Source organism: Watersipora subatra, chromosome 11, assembly GCF_963576615.1.
Source record: "Watersipora subatra chromosome 11, tzWatSuba1.1, whole genome shotgun sequence".
Classification (NCBI taxonomy): Eukaryota; Metazoa; Bryozoa; class Gymnolaemata; order Cheilostomatida; family Watersiporidae; genus Watersipora; species Watersipora subatra.
In genome coordinates, this window is record NC_088718.1 from 1,747,886 (window position 1) to 1,771,455 (window position 23,570).

Consider the following 23,570-nt stretch of genomic DNA (forward strand, 5'->3'; position numbering starts at 1 on the left):
AAAATTGTGTTAACAACCCTAATAGTCTGTATGTACAGTAACTGCCTCTCAAAAGAAAAATAGACAGTCTGTGCCATTTACCTTGCACACACAGAAAGGTAATATTCTTTAGCTCCTCAGCTCCCAGAACATCACTTCTATAGTCTTGGTTTCCACACTCAAGACCCTTAGGAAATTTGCAGAAGGGGAACAATTTGGCGTGTTCAGTCATAGGGTTGTCTCCTTCTTCCCACTGGTGAATAATTCCACGGCAGAACACACATTGTACTCTATCAGAGTTATCTACAGAATTCAGATGACGCTGTAACACTTCTTAATAAGATATACACTATACTCTCTCATAGTCATCTATATAATATACACTATACTCTCTTATAGTCATCTACAGAATATACACTATACTCTCTCATAGTTATCTATATAATATACACTATACTCTCTCATAGTCATCTATAGAATATATACTATACTCTCTCCTAGTCATCTACAGAATATACACTATACTCTCTCATAGTCATCTATAGAATATACACTCTACTCTCTCATAGTAATCTACAGAATATACACTATACTCTCTCATAGTCATCTATAGAATATACACTCTACTCTCTCATAGTCGCCTATAGAATATACACTATACTCTCTCAAAGTCATCTATAGAATATACACTATACCCTCTCATAGTCATCTATAGAATATACAGTATACTTTCTCACAGTCATCTATAGAATATACACTATACTCTCTCCATAATCATCTATAAAATACACTATACTCTCTCAAAGTCATCTATAGAATATACACTATACCCTCTCATAGTCATCTATAGAATATACAGTATACTTTCTCACAGTCATCTATAGAATATACACTATACTCTCTCCATAATCATCTATAAAATACACTATACTCTCTCATAGTCGCCTATAGAATATACACTATACTCTCTCAAAGTCATCTATAGATTATACACTATACTCTCTCATAGTCGTCTATAGAATATAGGCCTATACAATAATCTCACAGTCATCTATAGAATATATTCTGGCATTGCAGAAGTACAAACCGAGACAGTAGAATCCTGCCTGAGCCATCTTAATACCAGACAAGTTTCCATCATGAGGCCAGTTGACAAGGAAGGTTGTTCTTCTCTGCTTCTCATCAACCAGCAGTGACTCTCGCTCATCAAGTGAGAGCTTATGAAGAACCGTGTCGAGGAACTCTCTTGGACTCATTGCTCCTGTAGACCAAGGGATAATATCAGCAGTGAAGTGTACAGCATTCATGTCATATCAACTACACGCTAAAAACCAGTTTGTACAAAGCATGCACACATGCAGGCACACAAACACCCACACACTTAAAGCTAAGTTTTAATATGTACAGTGAAACATGGATAACTCGCCCTCGGATATAGCGAACACATGGTTAACTCGACTGGATTTGCTTGGTCCGTTCCCACTCAATGATAAATGGCTCTATATAACTCGAACTCAGCACTGTTAATTCGAACTGTTTTTTGCCCAACGGCTACCGAAACGGTTGCTATCGCTTTAGAAAATCACTTTATTTCAAGCCATAGAGGTAAACCTCAACTTTTCGTAATTCATAAGCGTCGTTACTACCTCCATCGGCAAAATATTTTTGTCAACGACTGTTCTAAAGGTTTGGTGAAATTTGATTTATACGTACTACTATACGATGAATAGCACGGGCTAGCCAGGTCACGGGCGCAAGGATTTTCGCCACGCACATACAAAACAAAAACAGCATGTTGTTTTTGTTTTGTATTTGCGTGGTGAAAATCCTTGAGTGCGTGACCCGACGTGGATTCCGAGTTGAATCAACTTCGGAATGTTGAATGTTTAAAACGTCTTAAAAATTGTAATTAAACGTATACGTTGTCTTAGCTAAAAAAACTATTCATCGTTTGACCTAAACACAGAATACGTGTGTACATTCAATAAGTATCCACTCAAAAAACGTTAGTGATATACAATGTACCGTTAAACCTCGTAAAACTTTTAATTGAACTGCCTCGGAGTGTTGCTCTTAACGAATGCCAGGTAAAGTAAGGTAATCTTTGGATAAACTTCAAGAAAAATCGGCAAAATTGATCGTGGGTAAAACGCTCAAAAGAAAAAGATGTCTTTTCTTTTGAGCATTTCAGCAACGATCAAGTTTTGCCAATGTCAATCTAAAAACGTCCTGGCAATAACATCACCTCAAACAACAAACCAATCTCAAGTGATAGAAAAATCTCTATACTTTTTGATAAAAAACGTTTTAAACTTTACATTAGAAGCATTTAATTTGAAACAAGCCATTTGTGCTTTTGATTTATATTATAGTTTGTATATGTTCATGTATCTACTAATAAATAAGTAAATACATAGACTTGTGACAGTGCTCTGATAACTTGAACACTCTGATAATTTGAACACTTTTGCTCGGTCCCTTGAAGTTTGAGTTATCCGAGTTTCACTGTATTTTTAATTATATTACTGAATTTCATCTTTTTATCACTAAAAATTTATCACTTATCGGTTTCTGTCTTCGCTTTTACAGTAACTTTTGGGGAACCTGTTTAAAACTTTATTCAACCTAATTTGGCAAAAACGTTCGAACAATTTTGTTTTTGTAACAAAGTAGACTTTTGTTAGTGAGTTGAAGGAAGTTGTCTGACCTTCTGTTAGAAGGATTGCAACTCCATTGCTACCGGTTTGAAAAAGAAAATATTACAATTTTACACACTAGAATTGCTGAACTGAGAGAACACACTCATCGTGTGTATTTTAAGCGCTGTGAAAATATTTTTGACGAACAGCAGTTCGGCGTCTTGTTATTTTGACGTATGCAATAAACATACCGGCTGGCAAATTTAATTTCGGGCAAAAATTTGGTTGAATTTGTCTGGTGAAATAAGATCGCATGGTAAGGTGAAAAAAATCATCATGTTCCACTTCGTAAGGTGAAAAAATCGTATATCAGGGTAATCGTACATATAACATAGTACAGTGCATCCTGAGGGTGCACTGTACTATGTTTACAGCCATATACTTTTCTGATCTTCAGCCTACGAGTATCATTTAGAGTTGCCCTATTCTGATAGCTTAATTTTTTAGAAACATTCATTCGTTTGGTTATGCTTGTCAGACTGAAAATTTTCTTAGACCATCTTTGCGCTAACGTTATCATTGTACGCATTTCACAAACTCAGTATACTTAAACCATAACTTCCACAAGCATATTTCATTGTTTTTCATAGGTAAATCAGACACGCTGATTACGATTTTGTACTCAAAATAAAGATCGGTCCACTAACTTTCAAAGACATTTTTGTTTTTGATGGCTTTTCACAGCGATTCCATATCGGTGTCACAAATGACCCCGCCCATAAATATGTGATGTAACCTAGCTTTTTAGGGACAGAAGTTAGGAATGTTTAGACCGATCTAGAATTATAGAGATGGGTGTCTTAAAACCTATCATCCTCTAAATTCAGTTTTCGAAATAATCTCAGTTTTTTCTGAAAGGTTGATAAGCTATTTAATATTGCTTGAAGCTTGTTACAAGATGTTTTATAGGCTGGACGCCAAGAAAAATGAGCTTCAAAACTCATGATTTTGTCAATAGCTAGCGTTATTGGGTCAATTGTAGGATAGGTTATGCCACAAAATTAATGATATGCGCTAAATGGCCAACGCCTTATAAATGACATCGTTTTGTAAAAAAAAACGCAAATTAATCTCAAAACTGTTTGCGGCTTTTTGACTGAAGTAATAAATATGAAAAATAGTGTAACCATAGTGATCAGCATAGTTGATTTGCTATTTCATAAATTTCTTCTTAAGGGATTGTGGCAGTTATGGTTTAAAGGTATATTACCTAACTCCTTCTGCAGTGATAGCGGGAGAAGAGGATTTGGGTTATCAGGATACCAAACTACAAGATAGCAAAGTATCTCTGTTTGAGATGTTGATACAGCAATTGGTATGCCATGTTTCAAGGGGTTGAACATCCAATCCAATCCTTTCCTAGCATAGTAGTTGACTTGCTGATCATTGTGAGTTTGGTCTGAGTGCTCAGCAGAGCGCCCTGAGAGAAGACAGAAATGAGGCTATGTAAGCACATCCTAAGGTTGAATTATAGTGGAACAAATGTTGGGAAGTTCAACAGCTGCCAAGATTTTTTACCTTAATAAATAAGTTATCATCTTGCTAAGATTGTGATCCAACATATGGCTTGGTTTATATGCAGTTGAACCTAGATGATGCAATATTTATGCACATGAAACTGTACAGTAGTTACAGTTGATCTTGATAGCGTTAGAAAACACACCTGCAATAGCTGAATGTGGCCAACCAAATGGTTCCGTTTTATTATAAAAATGTAAGTGCATATTTTTAACCCTCCATTTAGTGAGCACATACAATATGTTATCTGAAATATGATGCGGGAGGAAGTTTATTAGAGTGTAAAAAGAGAGTATAGCAATACCACAAATTTAAAATGTGTGTGTTCTGTTTAAATCAGTCAGTGAAACTACAAGAGTCCTTGAGAAAATTTCATTCAAATCTCTGATAACACCAAACAAACTATAATTATGATAAGGCAAAAGTTTATTTTGAAAAAAAGAATTGAAGATGCTAAATTACTGCCAGTGACCGTGGGCTATGTAGTTTTATGGCTTCGGGAAAAGTCCGCATATAAAATTCATAATAATCAGCCTTCACAGTTTTCATTTCTTGTTACTATACAAAGTAAAGCAATATACAGTGGACCCTCACCATACAATTTCAACTCGTTCCAGTGGTGGCATCATCAGGCAAAAATGTCGTATAGAGAGGTAAAGATCGCAAACACTAATGCAAACACCTCCTGGTAAAATCATCAAAATTTTATATATGTGATATGTATAATTTTATATATTACATTTATGTGAGTGGCTCGACCTGCCCCAAAACAAAATATTGAATGGCTCTACCTGCCTCGCACTTGGGGTAGGTAGAGCCAGAGGAAGACAAATCTAAAATACTTTACTAAACTCATTGTATAACTATCTAACTAACTATAACTATATTAATATCATATGGATATTATGTTAGCTTGCAGTAATGTAGGCTTAGATTGACATGGCTAAGTAATAAGCAAAGGCACAAAAAAACTCACCAAAAATTGTCTGGTGTTCAAAAGACTTCATTTCCACATCTGTAATAACAAAGATAGGGATAAACAGAAACTCAGACGATATTCACAAGTTCTGTAAATGATGTCATAAATAACAAGGCACAACAGTTAATTCTGTCAGATGATGTCATATATAACTAGACACAACTGTTACTTCTGTTCTAGATGATGTCATATATAACTAGACAACAGTAACTTCTGTCAGATGATGTCATATATAACTAGACAACAGTTACTTATGTCAGATGATGTCATATATAACAAGACACAACAGTTACTTCTGTCAGATGATGTCATATATAACAAGACACAACAGTTACTTCTGTCAGATGATGTCATATATAACTAAAGAACTGCTACTTCTGTCAGATGATGTCATATATAACTAGACAACAGTTACTTCTGCCAGATGATGTCATATATAACTAGACACAACAGTTACTTCTGTCAGATGATGTCATATATAACTAGACACAACAGTTACTTCTGTTAGATGATGTCATATATAACTAAACACAACAGTTACTTCTGTCAGAACTACATAATAGACAATTATGAAGTATACCACAAGCAATACCAAAAATTTCGAATGTGTGTGTCATGTTTTTTATTATTCAATAGGATGACTAAATTTCTTGAGAAAAATTTTATCTATGATTTTAATAAAAAACGTAGAATGTGAAAATAGAAAAAAACTAAAGCCCTGGGCACACTATCGCTCAAATTAACCTTAGGCTATGCAAAAAACTGCAACGATTAGCCATTTTGACGTCATCACCAATTATAAGGTGTACACACTACGAGCGATTAACTATCGGTGACCTCTAACCAACAACCAATAAAAATTACAAAATTGCATTCCTGATATCGTGTGTACTTTTATTATTTGTTAATTATGTGATTAAGTAAATCATCACGACCGTAGTTCTTTGCCATGCTAGCCGAATGACATTCATGTCGATCTTGACAGCTGTTGAAATTTGATCTGAAGCCGTTAACAAACAGCCAATCAAGATGCTGACAATTGCGATCATCAGTGTCAAAGTTCAACATGTTGAAAGTCCATCGCATCGTCACTGGCCATGATCACTTATCGCAAAATAACGTCATAGCATCTCATCGTTGCGGTCCATCACACAGCTAATTGTTGACCTAAGCGATAGTGTGGACAATTACAGTACTGCTAAAGTACTGCTATTGAATAAATGAGTCATGTAGTTTTATACCTTCATCTTCAGGATGATCCCACCAGAAGATCTTTATTGCTTGTTTTAAAAAGTAAGGCAATATAAAAGTTACTAGAATCAAACTAAACTTAATTATTATATAGAATTATTACATATATTAAAATTTCAAAATCAATTGTTCTTACGTCATTATTAGGAATCACTAGATCAGTTATTGTTTCTCATATTCGTAGGGTATTTATGTCAGCAGTTAGTCTCACATATCATTAACATTACAATATAATAAACTAAAAGGGGAAATGGTTTGTACACCTACTGATATTAGACAGAAATGTGTGGCCAATACCATTATAAATATTGTTTGGAGCATCTGGCTCAATGATTATCTATGAATCCCCTATTGGATATAAAACTTCAGTACTAATCCGTACTCTATGCTGCCACACATACTATTGTGGTCAAAAAATAACCTTGAAAGTAACACTACGGCAATATGTTGGAAAATATTTGTGTGTCATTCTTGCTAGAGTTAGTCACTCAACAGCCTAGAACACAAATGCAATGATATGAGCAGCTACAATACCTAACTTATCATCTCAACAGCCTAGAACACAAATGCAATGATATGAGCAGCTACAATACATAACTTATCATTTTGACGTCAGCTTAAAGACTAACTTGCACAAAGTTTTAATAGATTTTATCGAAATGTATCGATATTTTGCTATCAGTTGCGATTCTTTTGATGTTTGAAGTGATCTGACTGCCAACATGTTCCAAGATTAAAATCGACAAAACTTGATTATGGTTGAAACAATCAGATCAACAAAGTGTGATTATGACATGACATCTATAGTTACACTAGCATAAATGCAGAGACATGACATTTGTCAGTTTCACTAGGTAGATGCAGCATCTGATACTGATATGAGTTAGGAACAAGTATGCACACATTTTAATATGGACTAGGTTTTAAAGGACATAGTTTATCTGTCAATCTGTTACTGTAGCTCACCTGTATACACGTATATTATTAGGAGACCCAAGCGTTAAAAGTGTGGGGATATAAGACAATTTGTAATGGTGCCACAATTTTTACCTAAATACACTAACCTGTTGCAAAAGAATTTGTGAGTACAAAAACTACAAGACTTGAAAATCAAATAAAAAAGTTCTTCTCGACTGGATCCACCTTCCAATCGTCCATTGGCTGGTCTACTTCATGCGAAACTGACCTTTCAAAAAATTAATTTATTGTTCACTTGCGCTAGTCTAAACAAATCTTTAAAAAGAATCCAGGGCAGGAAAAATAAGTTGGCACAGGGGATAACCTATACTCAACGATAGCTTACAGGTCAAATAGCTACCATTATTGTACAGAAATGGGTCTAGCTGAAATTCTTCAGACAAGCCATAAACTTCCTCCGTATGGCTGATGAAAAATGAGAATAGAAGTTTACAGCAACCAAGTGATTGCTACTTTTGAACTCAAAGGTCTCCATTGCCAATCTCTGCCAAAGCAAGTAAAAGACAGGGTAAGACACTAGACTCTTTGTGATGTCTGTAGGCAACTTTGCGACAGACTGCACACTGAGAAATGTGTGTCAAAAACAATGAACTTCAAGCGGGAATTTCTGCTGACCCAAACGACCAAAGTGCACCAAGTTCATAGCAAGTATTAACAATATTTTACAACATACAAACAACCTTCAGCCTCATAAAGTAAATCTTTGATCTGTTAATATGGCTAGCACAGACTTGGTACTATTGATTTAATGTTTGGCCAGTTCTGCAGCAACATTTTCTCAAGTTCTGCTGCCTCACTGTCAACTTCAGTGACACTCTTCTCCATTGCATTCATAATACCATTGACAGTCATTAAATGAACCACAAGTGTTTGGTCAATATCCGATAACTCATTATCTTTCTTCTCTTTCGCCTTCAACAAAGTAGCAGCAATATGTATTTTTTATCTGGTACGTTTCATGACTTTATAAAAGCTTTTCATGACATGCAGAAGCAACCCATGGGTGACGTCATAGTAGTTGAACAAAAAATGATCGTGTCTAATGGTGTGTGATCAGTCTGAATATTGACAATTCTGTCATAAATACAGATATGAAACTTCTCTTAAACTAAACATGACTGCCAGAAGCTCTTCTTCAATATGAGTCTAATTTTACTTTTCCAGAATCTAAGACCAAGAAGTATAAAATTCAGGATGACCAACATGTAAAAAGACAGCTCAACAACCTCATTTCGAGGCATCAACTTGCAGTGATATCCTCTTAGACGAATCAAAGTGCACCCACAGAGAATTACGAGTCCGAGGCTTTTTGACCTCATCAAAAGCTGTTGCTTGCTCTGGTCCCTATAACATGAGATAGTTATTCTTTAGCAGGATCCTCAAAAAGTGTGTAACTGATAGGTTACGAATATAGAAGCCCAAATAGTTCACAGCACCTAACAAATGTTGTGCACAAGCTTTATCCAAAGGTTGTGGCATAACGGATATCGACTTTTCTTGTTGGGATCGAGTTTGAAGTTGTCACACGACACCATATGACAAAAATAATTTACCTGTGATTGAACTAGCTGTACTTTTATTGTTGGACTTTACTATGACCTTACGAGTCTTGACAGACTGCAAGATCATCAAAATACATAGCTAGACAAATCACCAAAAAAGCAGCTGGATTTGTTTTCCAAATACTTCAGCAGCTGATTTTTAGCCAAAAGAAAGCAATATCTACTAAGGGTGTATCGAAAGCCTGCATAAACTACTCTCCAAAAATAAAGTCACGTGCCAGTTGATGTGTCTCAGGTCAAATTTCAAAAAGGTTATACCTTGAAACTTTAGAGCTGTATCATTTAATGTTGAAATTCAATTATGATCTCATATGACTAATTTGTTCTGATGTTTTTTATCCAGACACATGCTCCCATAACCATTGGATTTCTCAAATTCCGCCATATCATTGGCCCATGGGATAGAGCAGACGATAGCTTTAATAATAATTATGTTACCTTTCCCATACTCAAATTCAGCGGTTACTTCATCTAGTGGCGTTGAAAGAGCCGCTACATGTAGCATGGTCAATGGGAAACATTAATTTTTTGTGTAGAATTTTTTGTTGATTCTAAGACTCTGAATTAAAGTTTCATGACAGAAACTCTGCTGTTACAACAAAAATACTGAGTATATGCCAGCAAAAATGGTTGGCATGACTTAATTCCATCCGAACAAGCAACAAAATTCATGGCGAAGGAGTTGATATTTGCTATACGAACAGTGAAGGGACTAAGCTAATGCATAAATTTAAGTGAGTGATTGCGGTTTATTTTTATTTTGATGTATATTGGCATCAGTCAATTTTTGGTAATAATTGATTGAGACTTGATTTTGTTTCTTTGAGAGAATTGAATTGAGCTGATTCATTAAAGTTAATTTAGCCAAAGAATTGAGAATTGAATTGTGGGGAATTGTAAATTGAATCGATTCATACAGGACCTATGATTCTAAAGAATCAAGAATTGAATGGTAAATTTTTTGATGAGAATAGAAATTAATCGAGTCATTTTTAAAGCCTCAAAAACATCTCTGGGCTCAACCTCTTGCCTCTCCATCCGCGGAGTCTCTTTCTCCAGCATTTGCTAAGCCTCTTCTCCTGCAATGCAAAGGTTATTTAGGTCTCAGCTGCTGAGACTCTCTGTCGATAAACTGTCACGACTTTCGTTTGAATGTCGAGACTCACAGCCGTAGACAGCTCGAGACTCAACAAAGAACATTGACGATCGTTCGAGTAAGAATGTAACCTTGTTTAGCTATTTCGACCTTTGTAACTAATATTGTTTAGAAATTTTGTTAGCTGTGTATTTCAAAGGTTTGACTTATGGGAAAAAGAAGTATATTTGAGTAGTAAATAACAATACTGCTTATACTAGCTTAACATTTTCACTATTACTTGAACCAGTAGTAATCAATCTCGCTCCCACTAGCTAAAGCTAAACGAACATGTACAAACCAAACATACTCAAAAACGCAGTAAATGACAAAGCAAATTTAATACTGATGCTGCGTGTAAATTTAGATTAATTTTAGCTAACACAACTTCTCCCTAAACACACACGACTCTGCAAGTTCAAGATTTCAAATACCGGTAGTAAGGAAATCTTGAGTTATCGCAAAGAAATATAAACCAGAGCCATTTAGCAGTCTAAGGCTTTAAAAAGTACTTTTACCAGAATCAAGGTTTTAAATTTCTCATAACATAACTTCAACCACGATCAATATTTAAAACATGCTTTCTTTAACATATACATGTACTTTCTTTTAATACAACGGTGTTAAAAATTTCGGAAACGGCAGTCACTCCTTTCGGATCAGCGATTGGTCGAAGAGAGTCAAATAATATCCATTGACGTCTAAAAGACTTATGATTGACGGTCAATCAAAGCATGATGATAGGTTCAAACATTGATATTTCCTAAATTTTGGAAGCGAAAGAAAATAGGTAACTAGCAACCCAAATAAGAACGCGTGCGCGAGGTAGGAATGTTGGGTTTACCCGCCAAGTACAATTATCGCAACACTCCAAGCCGTATAGCTTCATTAGCTTTCACTGTAGAGAAACTCCGAAACTATACGGCTCTGGCAACACTAAACTTGCATCTTCCCCATCTTGGAGAAAAGATTCTTTTAGCAAGCTTGCATCAGAGACCTATCATACCATGAGCACTGACCACACATGTCATTGTGAAAAACCAGCAGCCAGTCACCAAGACGTGGGAGTATCTGAATACAAGACACAAGAAACTCTGTCCTCTGTGGTCTGTTTTTCAGTTATTTGACTTTTAGTTAAGTCAGGGAAAGGGTAGAGCGGAAATATAATCATTTGATTTTTAATTTTGTATTTAACTACATTGTAGCAAAGTCAATCACAAACTATTTACTCTACTTGCACTTTGAGTTATCTAACTTAATACTGAACTCTCCTCTGCTTGCTCATACCAAAAACAGCAAAGGAAAACCTTTGCTCATGCACTTGCTTTACAGAATAAATATCATATGCCTTCCAAGCATATTATATTATGAATCAGTCTTTTAAGTCAAGCCTACTCTGTCCAAAATACATGCAGCGCCTCATAAATTATCTCACCCTTTAGAACGTACTTCGCTTTAATATGACACCTTGTTTGTCAAAATCCCACAAAATCCATGTATTTCATTTGCCCCATCACAAACCATCATGTCCACCTAACCCCCCCCCCCCTCATCATTTGGGGGGGGGTTGGTGGACATTTGCCGCCAGCTACTCACTACATTGAGCAAACCAGTAATGACGAAACAACTATATAGTATAGTGTATCTTTGCTATCAATCATGGTCTGAGTATGATTGTGATGTGTTCACCAATGAAGGTATTTGATGATACTTTTTGTTCTTAGAATATCCTACCTGAAGGTTTTGCCTACCACCTTTTAAAGCACAAAATGGTCAGAATCACCTCCAAAACTACCGTTGTTTTCTCCGTGAAGGAGCTAGAATCAATATCTGATATCTTGGCTTCAAAGGCCTCGTTTCAGGCAAACAACAGATGGCGCACAAAGGAAATCAGGAAGCCTACAGAAAGACTCCTGTACATTAGCACAAGTATAATAGAAAAGGAAATACTCTAATATTGTTAAACCAGGCTTAACACCAGCCTACAAAGTATAACCCAAAGCGCTGGTTGTGACTCAAGAACAGATTTAATAGTTTTCTAACCTCACCTGAAAGACACAAGGCGGGCACAAGACCCGAGTTTGACATACTAGATACAGTTGTGAAAAAAGAACCTCAAGGGCATTAGATTGGTGCAAACATGGTATACACTGTCATGTTTGTATTCTGTAGATCTAATATAATACTTACCTTTTTCAGCGTAGAGCTGTTTGTCAGCATCAAACACAGTACCAAAACAAGCATAGCTGCAAAAATAGGCAGAAGAGGAAGCGAAAATATTCCAACATAAAAAACACTGGAAATCGACCCACGCTCACAATAAGTTTAAAGCCAAAGGAAAACATGTAAGTTAGAATATAGCGAGTCTCCCTTATCTATTGCTTTCGGAAATAATTTTTGAAGTAATGCCTGTATTTCAAACCAAAATCGGTTATCAAAATCAATCAGTAACATAAACATTAAATAAAATATTGTAACTCCTGATTCTGTACCTCTAAAAGAATTTTGTAACTTGTTAAGCGACTGTTGGACTGAATTCATCAGATTAGTTGATAGAAATAAATATTTTTGTTTCTAGGGGATGTGATGAAGCAGGAGTTAAGCTCAATTTGGCCCACAACCACCAAACAGCATCTGCTGCTTCATATGGAAAGAATCGTGTCTCTGAAGAAACCGCTAGAGCACTAGAACAGTTTTTTGTTGATGGACATTTTCCGATCTCAGCTTTAAGTCATTTGAAAATTACTGTTGAAGAGGATGTTGTCAAACTTGCGGACAGGTCAATCATCCCATCATCCAAGTTCTGCTCAAGGTAATTTGTGTGAAGGAGAGGCCAGTTGAACATTCTTTATACGCTCTGCATACATTGTCTGTCACATAAATATTTGGTAATCATTCAAATTGCTAGCAATTTTCATGTTTTGCTTTTTAGACTTTATCACAAACTGAAAAAAAATCAAATATGTTTCAAAAGACGACCGCAGAGATGAGAGAAGCTCTACAAACAAAATTAGAAAATGAGGATGTCAAGTTTTTGACAGGTTTAACAGAGAGAGCCTAATTGTTGTTTCTTTGATAACTCCACTGATGGAGCGCTCACACAAGTGAAGGTCAGTTTCTAAACATTACTGTGGCTCTACATAGGTATAGTCTATGTACAGCATGCACCTACTAAATAGGACATAGGATTTTGTGACCCCAAAACCACTGATTATATTCCTCTATTAATTGTCATTCAGTGTCATTTATTGTTATTTATCATTTAAATGTGCCTTTATGTTCAAACTGGCAGTGAAAATAACATGCATGGCACATAATTTGTTGTAGAGAGTCTCCAGAGATAGTGTTTTTAGATGCCAGTGGTGGAATGGACGGTCACCAGACCCACCTCTTTCTACTTCTAACCCATTGCCATGGAGGAGGTGTCCCTTTAGGTATGAATGAAATTAAAATACAATGTAATTCTTCATTCACTAATAACAACCTGATTTGATGTATGATATATAGTGGAGAAGCAGCCTACTCAAAAAAAGTGATTTATTTTATATTAGGATGGATAATATGCTGAAATAATTTTCTAGACCAGAAATTTATGCTGATTCTGAATATCTAGTTTCTACACTTCTAAACTAGCCACCAGATTAATTATAATGTATTACATAATACAATAAACTAATAATATAACTTTTATAATTTACAAGTTCGACCAGTACAGAGCGGGACTTCGATACATCAAACTAGATCAAAAGTTGTAGTTGATTTCAAATATCATATTATGAAATTTCAAAAATGCATGGATTTGAATTTATATTACATAATAATATTATTATGTAAGTTATATGCGTAACTTGAAGTACATTTATATGTATTAAACATAATTGTGAATACCACTCAATTCCATGTGTTTTTGGAGCTTGTTCTGAATATGTAATTGACAATTCTCTCAACTGACCAAAACATTTTCATAATGTATTATGTAATACATGAAATTAATGATATAATTTCAAATTTCGCCGGTTTCTCAATTTGGAAGAGCAAAGCGGTTGCAACACATCAATCAAGATCAGAATTTGTAGTATATTTCAGATTTAATATTTATATCTTTCCAAGTTGCATAGAGTTTAACATATACGCGATATTATATAATGTAATTGATTACATAATTTGTCGGTCTGATGAGCACCATGACTGTGTGTTATCTCCTATACATCCACAAGAAGGAAAAATGAATCAAAAACTGTCACAGCTGTTTAAAGATTTGACCAAAATGTATAATTTTTTTTCTGTTTGGTATCAGGAAAAGGTATCATGAGTACAAATATTCTGCAAATTTTCAAAGGCATAACCTGATACTTGATGTATAATAACCTACTCTCACCAGCATCATCAGAATTTGTATTCTCTTCAACACCAGTTTTGTTTCCACAGTCCTTGCACTGACACATATCTGTACATTTTAGTCCAGCCTTCTGGCACTGGCATCTATTGGGTGAACATTCTGTCTTACATCGACAAAACATGTCTTTCGTCACATTAGAAGGCGCTGGGATCTGTGTCATCCATGTGATTGTGAGATTGCCATTATACAAAGTCCAGCCATGATTAGTGGGTAAGGGAGGATCAATTGTTGGCTGAACAGCTCTACGCCATATGGCTGCTTGGTAACCAGCTCTCATTACATGCAGCCTCAGTTCATCTTGGGTTGGAGGAAGGTTAGCTTGGGAAATCTTTGAGGGAGAGCAATAAACCAAATTTTAAATTATAATATATTTCGCTTGAAGGATGACATATTTTCATTTCAAAAAAAAATTGTTTCTAAATGTCGTTATTCAATTAGTGTGCCAAGCTTTTACTCACATTTTCCAAGTTTATGGGTAAATATTAGCACTCACACCATGTAAGTATTCTCTTTGTTGGTAGAGGCAAACGCTGTGGCTTGGTATCGCGGTGTTCAGGAGTGACAGAAAACGGAGGTTCTGCGTAATGCATCCGCCAGAAAAGAGTGATGCAGCTGCCAGCAGGTGGTTGATGACGTGAGCTCTGTTCACCCTGGCAGTTGTTACCCAAGTGTACGATTGGTGACAGAAGGCACATGTAACCTTGAACTCTACCCATCCGCCTTCTCGCACCATCGTGAATGAGCAGGGGAGGGCGCAGGCATGGCAGTGAAATAGTCGTTGGAGTGCTGTCACGCTATTATTTTCTCCACTTTGAAGGAGGATTCGGGTATGAAATCACAACACAATAGTTGACTTGCAATAAGATTTGTACAACATCATTTCCTGTTATTATATCATATTTGCTAGAATAACTGATACATTTCCAGTGTGTATGTATCGCATTCGTTCATTCTTCCCACAGAAGTAGTACAATTGATCTGATGGAAGCTCATGTACCAAAGATATACAAATCATAAACACATCTGTATCTTGACACTTTATCATCACCGTACAGTCCTATCCGTTGTCTTCCATGATGGACATTATATGTGCTATCATTCTTGTGTCAGCTTCCTTATGATCTGATGCTAGACTCACTATATTTTTATTACTAGTTTTCCCATCCATTTGAAAGCTAATCTTGTTGCACTTAGAAGAAAACGCTATGTATACATCAAGACCCTGTTTGATCTGTGCACTGCTCCACTCCTTACTCAAAAAAGCCTCCAAAGCTTCTTTGTTTGCTCCCTCTGCCAGGAAATCTGGCAATTTTGGTACCATTTGATTTGGTCCAAAAATTGTCACATGACTAGCTGTCAATCCACGACGCATTCGTTCTGTTGATTTGATGCTCGTGTCAGGATAGCTATCACAGACAGAATCCACCCGAGAAGAACCATATGATGTGGCGATTGATGCTAGCATTTTTAATAGGACACTAGCAACCATTCCGAATGTCGTTGGGGGCTTCAAAGCTTGAATCTCAGCCATTCCATCAATGACCACAGCATCAAATTTTGGAAGGTTTTTAAATTTTGTGTAACATGTTGGATGTGGCTCTAGCTCTTTCTCCAATGCTGTCATAAAGGTAGACTTAGCTGTCTTAATTATCAATCCATCCGTATTTGCCAGGCTCCAGCTTACATTGCCAAGGACTTTTTTACTAGATGTTTTCTTAGCACTTTGACTCAAAGCAGAATCTTTCAGTTTGTTTGCCTTTATTGGTGCATTGAATTTTACTTGAGTTGTCATCCGTTTGATGACAAAATCTTGAAACTGCTTTTTCCGATCTGTTTTGCATTTTGTAAATCATAGGCAATGTCAGTTGAAGCCTCAACTCCACTGACGATAGAGACAAGGTTTTTACTTTTGTGCTTGAATGAGTTGATTCGAGCTGATATTATTTCTTTGATGAGACATCGTGTGTCTTCAGCTTTCCATGCCGATTCTGACAAGCCGTGCTTGTCTGAGCTAGTGGAGTTCAATTCTAGAAGCTTCTTTATTTCTGTCTGCACAGCTGTCCTTTGTGGATGCGTTATGGTCCATCTCTGTGGGGCAGATTGGGTTTTTGTGAATCCAATGAGACCTCCCTGTGATTTAGAATCACGATTGACACGATTGACAATGGGCGGTGATACTCATATTGAAGGGTAGAACAACCACGGTGATCTGCCATTGCTTGGTAAATTAGAGGGTGAGTCTTTGCCAGCTGCCTCATTTCCATATAGTAAAGTGTGTCATATCTTGCATAGTTGGAGTGGTCGTATGCAATAAACCATGGCAAGAGTCATTGTAGTGAGTTGACATGAAAGTTCCAATGAGATTTCCTTGTGGCTCGAACAAAACTTAGCAGCTGTGTCACCATTTCAATATACTCTACCCAGAATCTAAATGTGGGGTTGCCTATTGAAGAGGTGACTATAAACTCTTGGAATGCCTGATTCATGTGGGCGAGTTCAGATTGATTACATTCAGTGTGATTGAAAACAGCTTTACTAACGTCCAAACTAAGAGAGTCAAGGGCACTAGAGGATTCAAAACTTTCAGCCAATTCATCCAACAATAGGTCATACAGTGCTTCCATGCAAAGATTGTGTGCCATGATGGACCTATTGTAACTATTACCATTGATCACCCCTTTCAGGCTTCCTTCAGCGATACATTATGATTCTGTGATTATTTTGGCCCACCCAGCATCACCATACCTTTTGCCTATCATACCAAGGAAAGCAATTACTGTGTGGAAATCTCCTAATCTAGGGACAAGTTTTGACATCAGATTGGGATTGAGGAACCGAATAGTTTGTGCTTTACAATATATAGCTTGGTCAAACACTACTACTGCAGTTTCTATACCAGGGGTGGGCAAACTTTTTGATCCGTGGGCCACAATGGGTTCCAAATTTTGATAGAGGGGCCGAACCAGGAGCAGATGGATGGAGTGTTTCGGTAACCCCACCTCAGGGGAGAAAAAAATATATATCATGGGATATGGAGAAAATATGTGCTTTAATTTCAAATGAAAATGAACAAAAGCATTACAACAAAAGATCTGTCTTTAAAGCCCCACAGTATTTAGCTGTTTATTGAAATGAGTCTTAAAACACTGAAAATTAAATGAATAAAAAATAATTTTTTGTTACTAACAGTTTCTATTTTAAAGCACTGCAAGTTCTGTTACCTTCTGGATATCATCATCACTCTCCTCCTGACTGTATTTATTTCAAAAACAGTAAGAGATTCAGATGTACTTATCCTGCTCCTTCTATTCAGTTTGTGTCTCCAGTGCCAAAAGTCAACAACGATCAGCGCAGGGACGGAACATTGATAACGCGCCACTGCGGAGCGTGTTATATTTGATCTGGTGCACATTGTTTGTTTTGAGAACGTGCGTTCATTTGTGCACCACTTATGTGCGCTCCTTAACAGAAATGACATGTAACATATAAGGCTTATTGAACTAATTATTTTCCAAAGCATTTTTTACATAATACAAAGAAGAAACTTTTACTTTCAGTGGGAACAGTGCTGTTGGTCCCCCTTTTTAGCCAGCACATCAAAGTCTGGAGTGAGATTAGTTGTAGCAATTCTCAGGATGGATCTGAGGTGTTGGTCTGTTAATTGGGATCTGTGGCTGGCCTTGTTGATGTTCATGATGCTGAACGTCTGTTCACACACGTAGCTCGAGCCGAACAACGCCAGCACCTTCTGCGCTGTCCTCCAGAGATTTGGAAATGCGGCTTTATTGAGTGAAGCGTAAAAGTCATTCAGTTTCAGAGAGTTGAACTTCTCTTTTAAGACTGGGTCGGACTGAAGGTCGATCAGTTTGAACCGCAGCTCCTCTGGAGCTGTTTTGGGGTCTTGTGACAGGGGATAGGCCACCAACTGAAGAGGCACCGACGACCGAGAAAACTGACGGCAGAATTCTCCGTGCAGCGCATCTAGTGACTCGCTGTATTTCTTCACTTTTGCGCCGGCCTATTTCAGTGTGTGTGAACGACTTATTTAAAATTTGTCTGGAGAATAAAACCAGCTTGGATTTGAAGGCTTTCACGTTTGTTTACATGTCCTGCACAAACTGATCCTTCCCCTGTAGTTTCATGTTGAGCTCATTCATGTGTGAAAATACGACCGCAGCAAACGCAAAGTCACACAGCCAGCTCTTGTTGCTCAGCTCAGGAAATTCGTCAGCCTTTCCCTGTAACTCCAAAAATGCACCAATCTCCTCTTTGAGCTCCCACACTCGTTGAAACACTGCCCAAATTTAACCAGCGGACTCGGGAGTGATAAAGCAGATCCTGGTGATCCGCATCAGTTTCCTCCAGAAACGTAATGAACTGACGGTGCTGAAGTCCCCTTGCGCGAATAAAATTGACGAGTTTCACCTCAGGATTCACAACATGATTCAGCTGTAATACCGATTTACATAGAGATTCCTGGTGGATGATGCAGTGGAGAAAAATAACATCCTGGTCAGGATTTTCATCTTTGACTTTATTCTGGATTCTCCTCAGCAGGCCAACGTTTTTCCCCGTCAAATTCGGCGATCCATCTGTGGTGACGTTGATAAGTGTACTCTAAGGGAGCTTCATATCTTCGATGACAGCAGACACCCGGTCATACAAGTCTTCTCCCCGTGTTTGTCCTTTCAGAGACTCCACTGTCAAAAACTCCTCCGTTATTTCAAAAGTGTCATTAATCCCTCGGATAAAAATGAGGAGCTGAGCAGTGTCTTTGACATCGTTGCTTTCATCCAGTGCTAATGAATATAACGTGAATGACTCCGCCTTTTTATTTAAGTTGCTGGTGATATCTTCATCTATTAGTTATACACGGCGAGTCACTGTCCTGCGCGATAAACAGATTTTTTTCAAATTTGTCTTTGCTCTCTGGGCACAAGACACTTGCTGTCTCCACCATGCATTCTTTTAAAAACTCGTCTTCAGACAGAGGCTTGCTGGCCTTTGCCAGTTTGAATGAAAGCATAAAACTGGCCTTGGTACTTGACTCCTGAATGGCAGCTTGGCGGTGAAAAAAGTTTTGTTGAGCCTGTAAATTAGCCGCCAACTTCTGAGCAGTAGCTTCCCGGTCTTTTGTTGATAGCTTGCTAGCATAGTTAGCATGCTTTGTAGTAAAGTGACGGCTAATATTATATTCTTTAAAAACTACCACAGTTTCCTGACATATCAGGCATACAGCAGACGATATGTGTTCAGCGAAAAAATATTTAGTTGTCCACTCCTTATTGAACACTTGACATTCTCTGTCCACTTTCCTTTTCTTAGGTCCGCTCATCTTTACAGAAGGACTGAGGGGTCAAAAAGCAAACGTGGAGTACCGTAATATGCGGAACCTCAACAAAGTCAATGTATCTAGAGTGCGCCATCTAGTGGGAACACATTAGAATTGCAGGGAAAATACAACATTAAACCATAACTGTCATGAACAACTTTTATCGTATTTACTAGGTAAATCAGACACGCTGATTCCGATTTTGTACTCAAAATAAAGATTAGGCCTCTAACCTTCAAAGTCATTTAGGCTTTTTTAAAGCGTTTCAATATCTGTTTCGAAAATTTAGAATAAGATTTAGAATAATAGAGATGGGTGTCTTAAAACCCTTTATTATCTAAATCCAGCCTGTAAAATAATTTCATTTTTTATGAAAGGTATATAAACTATTTAAAATTGCTCGTAGCTTGTTACATGACGTTTAAATGGGCTGAACGCCGAGAAAAATTAGCTCAAAAAGCGCTGTTTTATCACAAGCTTGCGTTGTTATCGCGCTTTTTAAAATATGCAATGCTAAATAGCTTATCTACCTTTCAGAACAGACTGATATTATTTTAAGGCTGAATTTAGATATTAATGGATTTTAAAACACCCATCCCTATTATTCTAAATCGGTCTAAACATCCCTACGTAACTTCTGTTCCTAAAATTTAGGTTACGTCACGTATTTATGGGCAGAGCTTGTTATGACGATCGTGTTGTTTTCGAGACCGATATTAAAACGCTGTAAAAAAGCCTTCACTACTCTGAAAGTAAGCAGACTAATCATTATTTTGAGTACAAAATCGGAATCAGCGTGTTTGATTTACCTAGTAAATATGATAAAAGTTGTTCGTGACAGTTATGGTTTAACAAAGTTTATTTATTTAATTTTTTCAAGTTCGGCGGGCCGGATTAAAAAGTTTAACGGGCCGCATGTGTCCCCCGGGCCGTAGTTTGCCCATGCCTGTTCTATACCAAACTTGTTAGCTTCAACAATACGTTTCTGAAGAACATGATTTACAACTTCAATATCAGTAGGGGTAGCCTGTATTACCGGCAGGTACATAATCTCAGTTTTCGGAGAGCGTTCAGCTTGCCTAAACATCTTATTGAAACCAGTCTAGCTAGGCTTGCTGTATTTCTTTTGCCTGCGTACAAGGGCAAACTGGAACTCAAGAATGTCAGTGTCAAGAATTCTTTTTATGGGAGGGATCTCAACTGCATTCAAATGTGCAGGGTTTGTTCTTGAATGTGTGGGCAGGTGGTCTATTGATGCAGTAAATGGGATTAGTGTTTTAGCTCCACCCCGTGGTCGAATTTGTTTGTCTGTTTTGGTTTAAGCGCTTTAGTTGTTCTGCCCTATAAATAAAAAAGTACAGTCATGATTTAATAATTTTTAGCAAAAAAACACATCCAGATCTAGAGTAAAACATCGTAACACATGCTATCATATTTAGTCAGACCTACTGTGAATAAGTTTTGCCATCAAAGAACATTATTAGTTTTTTAATGTCGCTACTTGCTGAAATGTTTTGACGGTTTTATCCTCATACTTGTTTATCATTTTGGTGAAGACTTTGGTCAGTGCCACCAATCTATATATTTTGCTTTGCTCCACAATTTTTTTCTGGATGAATGGCATAAATTATTTCTGGTACGTTTCAGTGTATGGATCTGATTCTCTGAAAGCATCAATATAAAAAGCAATGAAAAACTTTCATCAATGACCCAAAAAGCCCAGAATGATCACAGTCTATTTAGTAAGGTAATGTGCCATCGCTAGATAGCTCCATTCTATGATAATATAAGATATGCAGTATATGTTCAAGTTGGATTGATTGCAGGCAAACAAAATGGCTTACTTTTGTACGACTGGCTGTGCTGTCCTAGTGTCTTGACGGGTGAATTCTCTGAAACATACTCTGTGGTATCTCATTTTCATAGCTACCAAGTCAAGTTCCTGACCAATTAAATTCAATACCTTTTGTCCATCTGGCCATCTTCCGGCGGAGTCAATCGGCAATCCTATAAAAAGTGAATGCCAAAAATTTATGTCGATTGGTTATTTTGGAAGTAATAGAGGGCTGAGTAGGTCATCATAATCATGCAGCTCATTTGTAACAAGACTCGATTTGTCACCTGCTGTTAAGATTTGAGCTTTGGCTAGCGTATCTCTTACAGTTTTTCTTCAGTATTTCTTCAACCATTTATCTTTCTTCTGACATATGATGCACAGCTGAGGTAAAAGAGGACCACTTCCTCTAGCAGTGCCAGATGACCTTGTTCTTTTTGTGGTTGTCTAGAATAAACCCATGACACAAATAATCCGTCATGGTAACAGTACATGACTGTTACAATGACATGGACAGAAGTCACCAAACATCATGCAGACTTTCAAATAAGTTAACACAAATGGGGCACAAATGACATTGCTTTGCTCTTACTAAACTTGTAAAACAATATGAATATAGAGATTTATTAATGATAAATATATAATTTATGTGTATCACAATGGCAATAAAAACAATGAAGAGCAACACTATTCAGTGGCGCCCAGTGGTGAAATGGATGGACAACACAGTACTCACCTCTTCAGAGCTGACAGTATCCTCTGCTGATTTTCTCTTCTTATGTCTGGCCTCAGCTCTTTCCAAGAATAACTTATGGCAGTATTTTTTGTAGCATGCATAGTGAAAAACAAGGTTTGTGTGTGACTCATGTTCAAGAATCTTAGCTGCAATTACTATGTTAAGTTCATCATCCAACTCAGTCCACTTCTGTGTGTACTCCTGAGCAGTTTTCCACTGCTGTGCTGTAACCCTAACAAAGGTTTCCCCACAATTTTCCACACAATGGAAGACACACTCCTCATCATCCATACTTTCATAACTCTAAAATGTGAAAACTTGACTTATAGTAGTAATTTCAAACGGGAAAAATGGCGATTTTCCAAGAATTTAGGGGTTGTTCTCCTTCAAAATAAAATCATCCTAGAACTTCTAAATGTGACCAATTATAGGTGTAGAAACTATATCATTAAACTCAGCATAAAATTCTGGCAAAGAATCTGGTCTTACTTTATTCTCCATATTCATATAAATAAGAATGAAAGATAGCTCTGGGTTGCTTCTCTACAAATAGTTGCAAAAAGCCATGAAAGCTTTGAAATGCTAGAGCATCAAAAAACCCAAACTAAACATATTATGATTTTATTGCAGGTGCGTTTTTGACCACAAGTAAAAGTGAAGATGCCATCACCATGGGATTAGACCAGATCAAACAGCTTGCTGACAGTTCTGGCTTCTATAACAGAGGTTTGTCATTTTTTTTTTTAAATAATTAAACAAATAATAATGACAAATATCTGAAACTATAATTCATTGAATGTTGGTACTCGAAAGAACAATGTAGGCTGAGAGACAGGTGAAAGAAAATTCCCACTCTGCTTAGTGGTTAATGAGTGAACTTGGTAGTACCCAGAACAATGCATTTCACAAATCACATAAAAACATCTCTTGGCAATCAGAGTTTTGGTGACAAGAAACCCATCTCTACCCTTCTTCTTGTTTGGTATGATCAACACCCATTATTCAACAATTTTAGGCTTAGTTGGACCAAGGTTGTTCATGGTTGATGACTCAAAGGCAGAACATGCAGCCATTAACACTGTCCTGAAAGTCGAGTGCTGCCGCGCACATTCCACATACAGCAAGCAGTGTGGAGATGGCTGTAAACAACAGCCACAACAAGATCCAC

General features: G+C 37.0%; 1 protein-coding gene across 1 annotated transcript in view; it reads right to left on the reverse strand.

Annotated features, from left to right (window-relative positions):
- Positions 1–23,570, reverse strand: part of LOC137408812 (E3 ubiquitin-protein ligase XIAP-like) — a 173,930-nt gene that overhangs the window by 24,539 nt on the left and 125,821 nt on the right. The window contains exon 7 of the mRNA XM_068095397.1: positions 82–282. Within this exon, the coding sequence (XP_067951498.1) occupies positions 82–282 (201 nt within the window). The remainder of the gene's footprint in view (positions 1–81; positions 283–23,570) is intronic.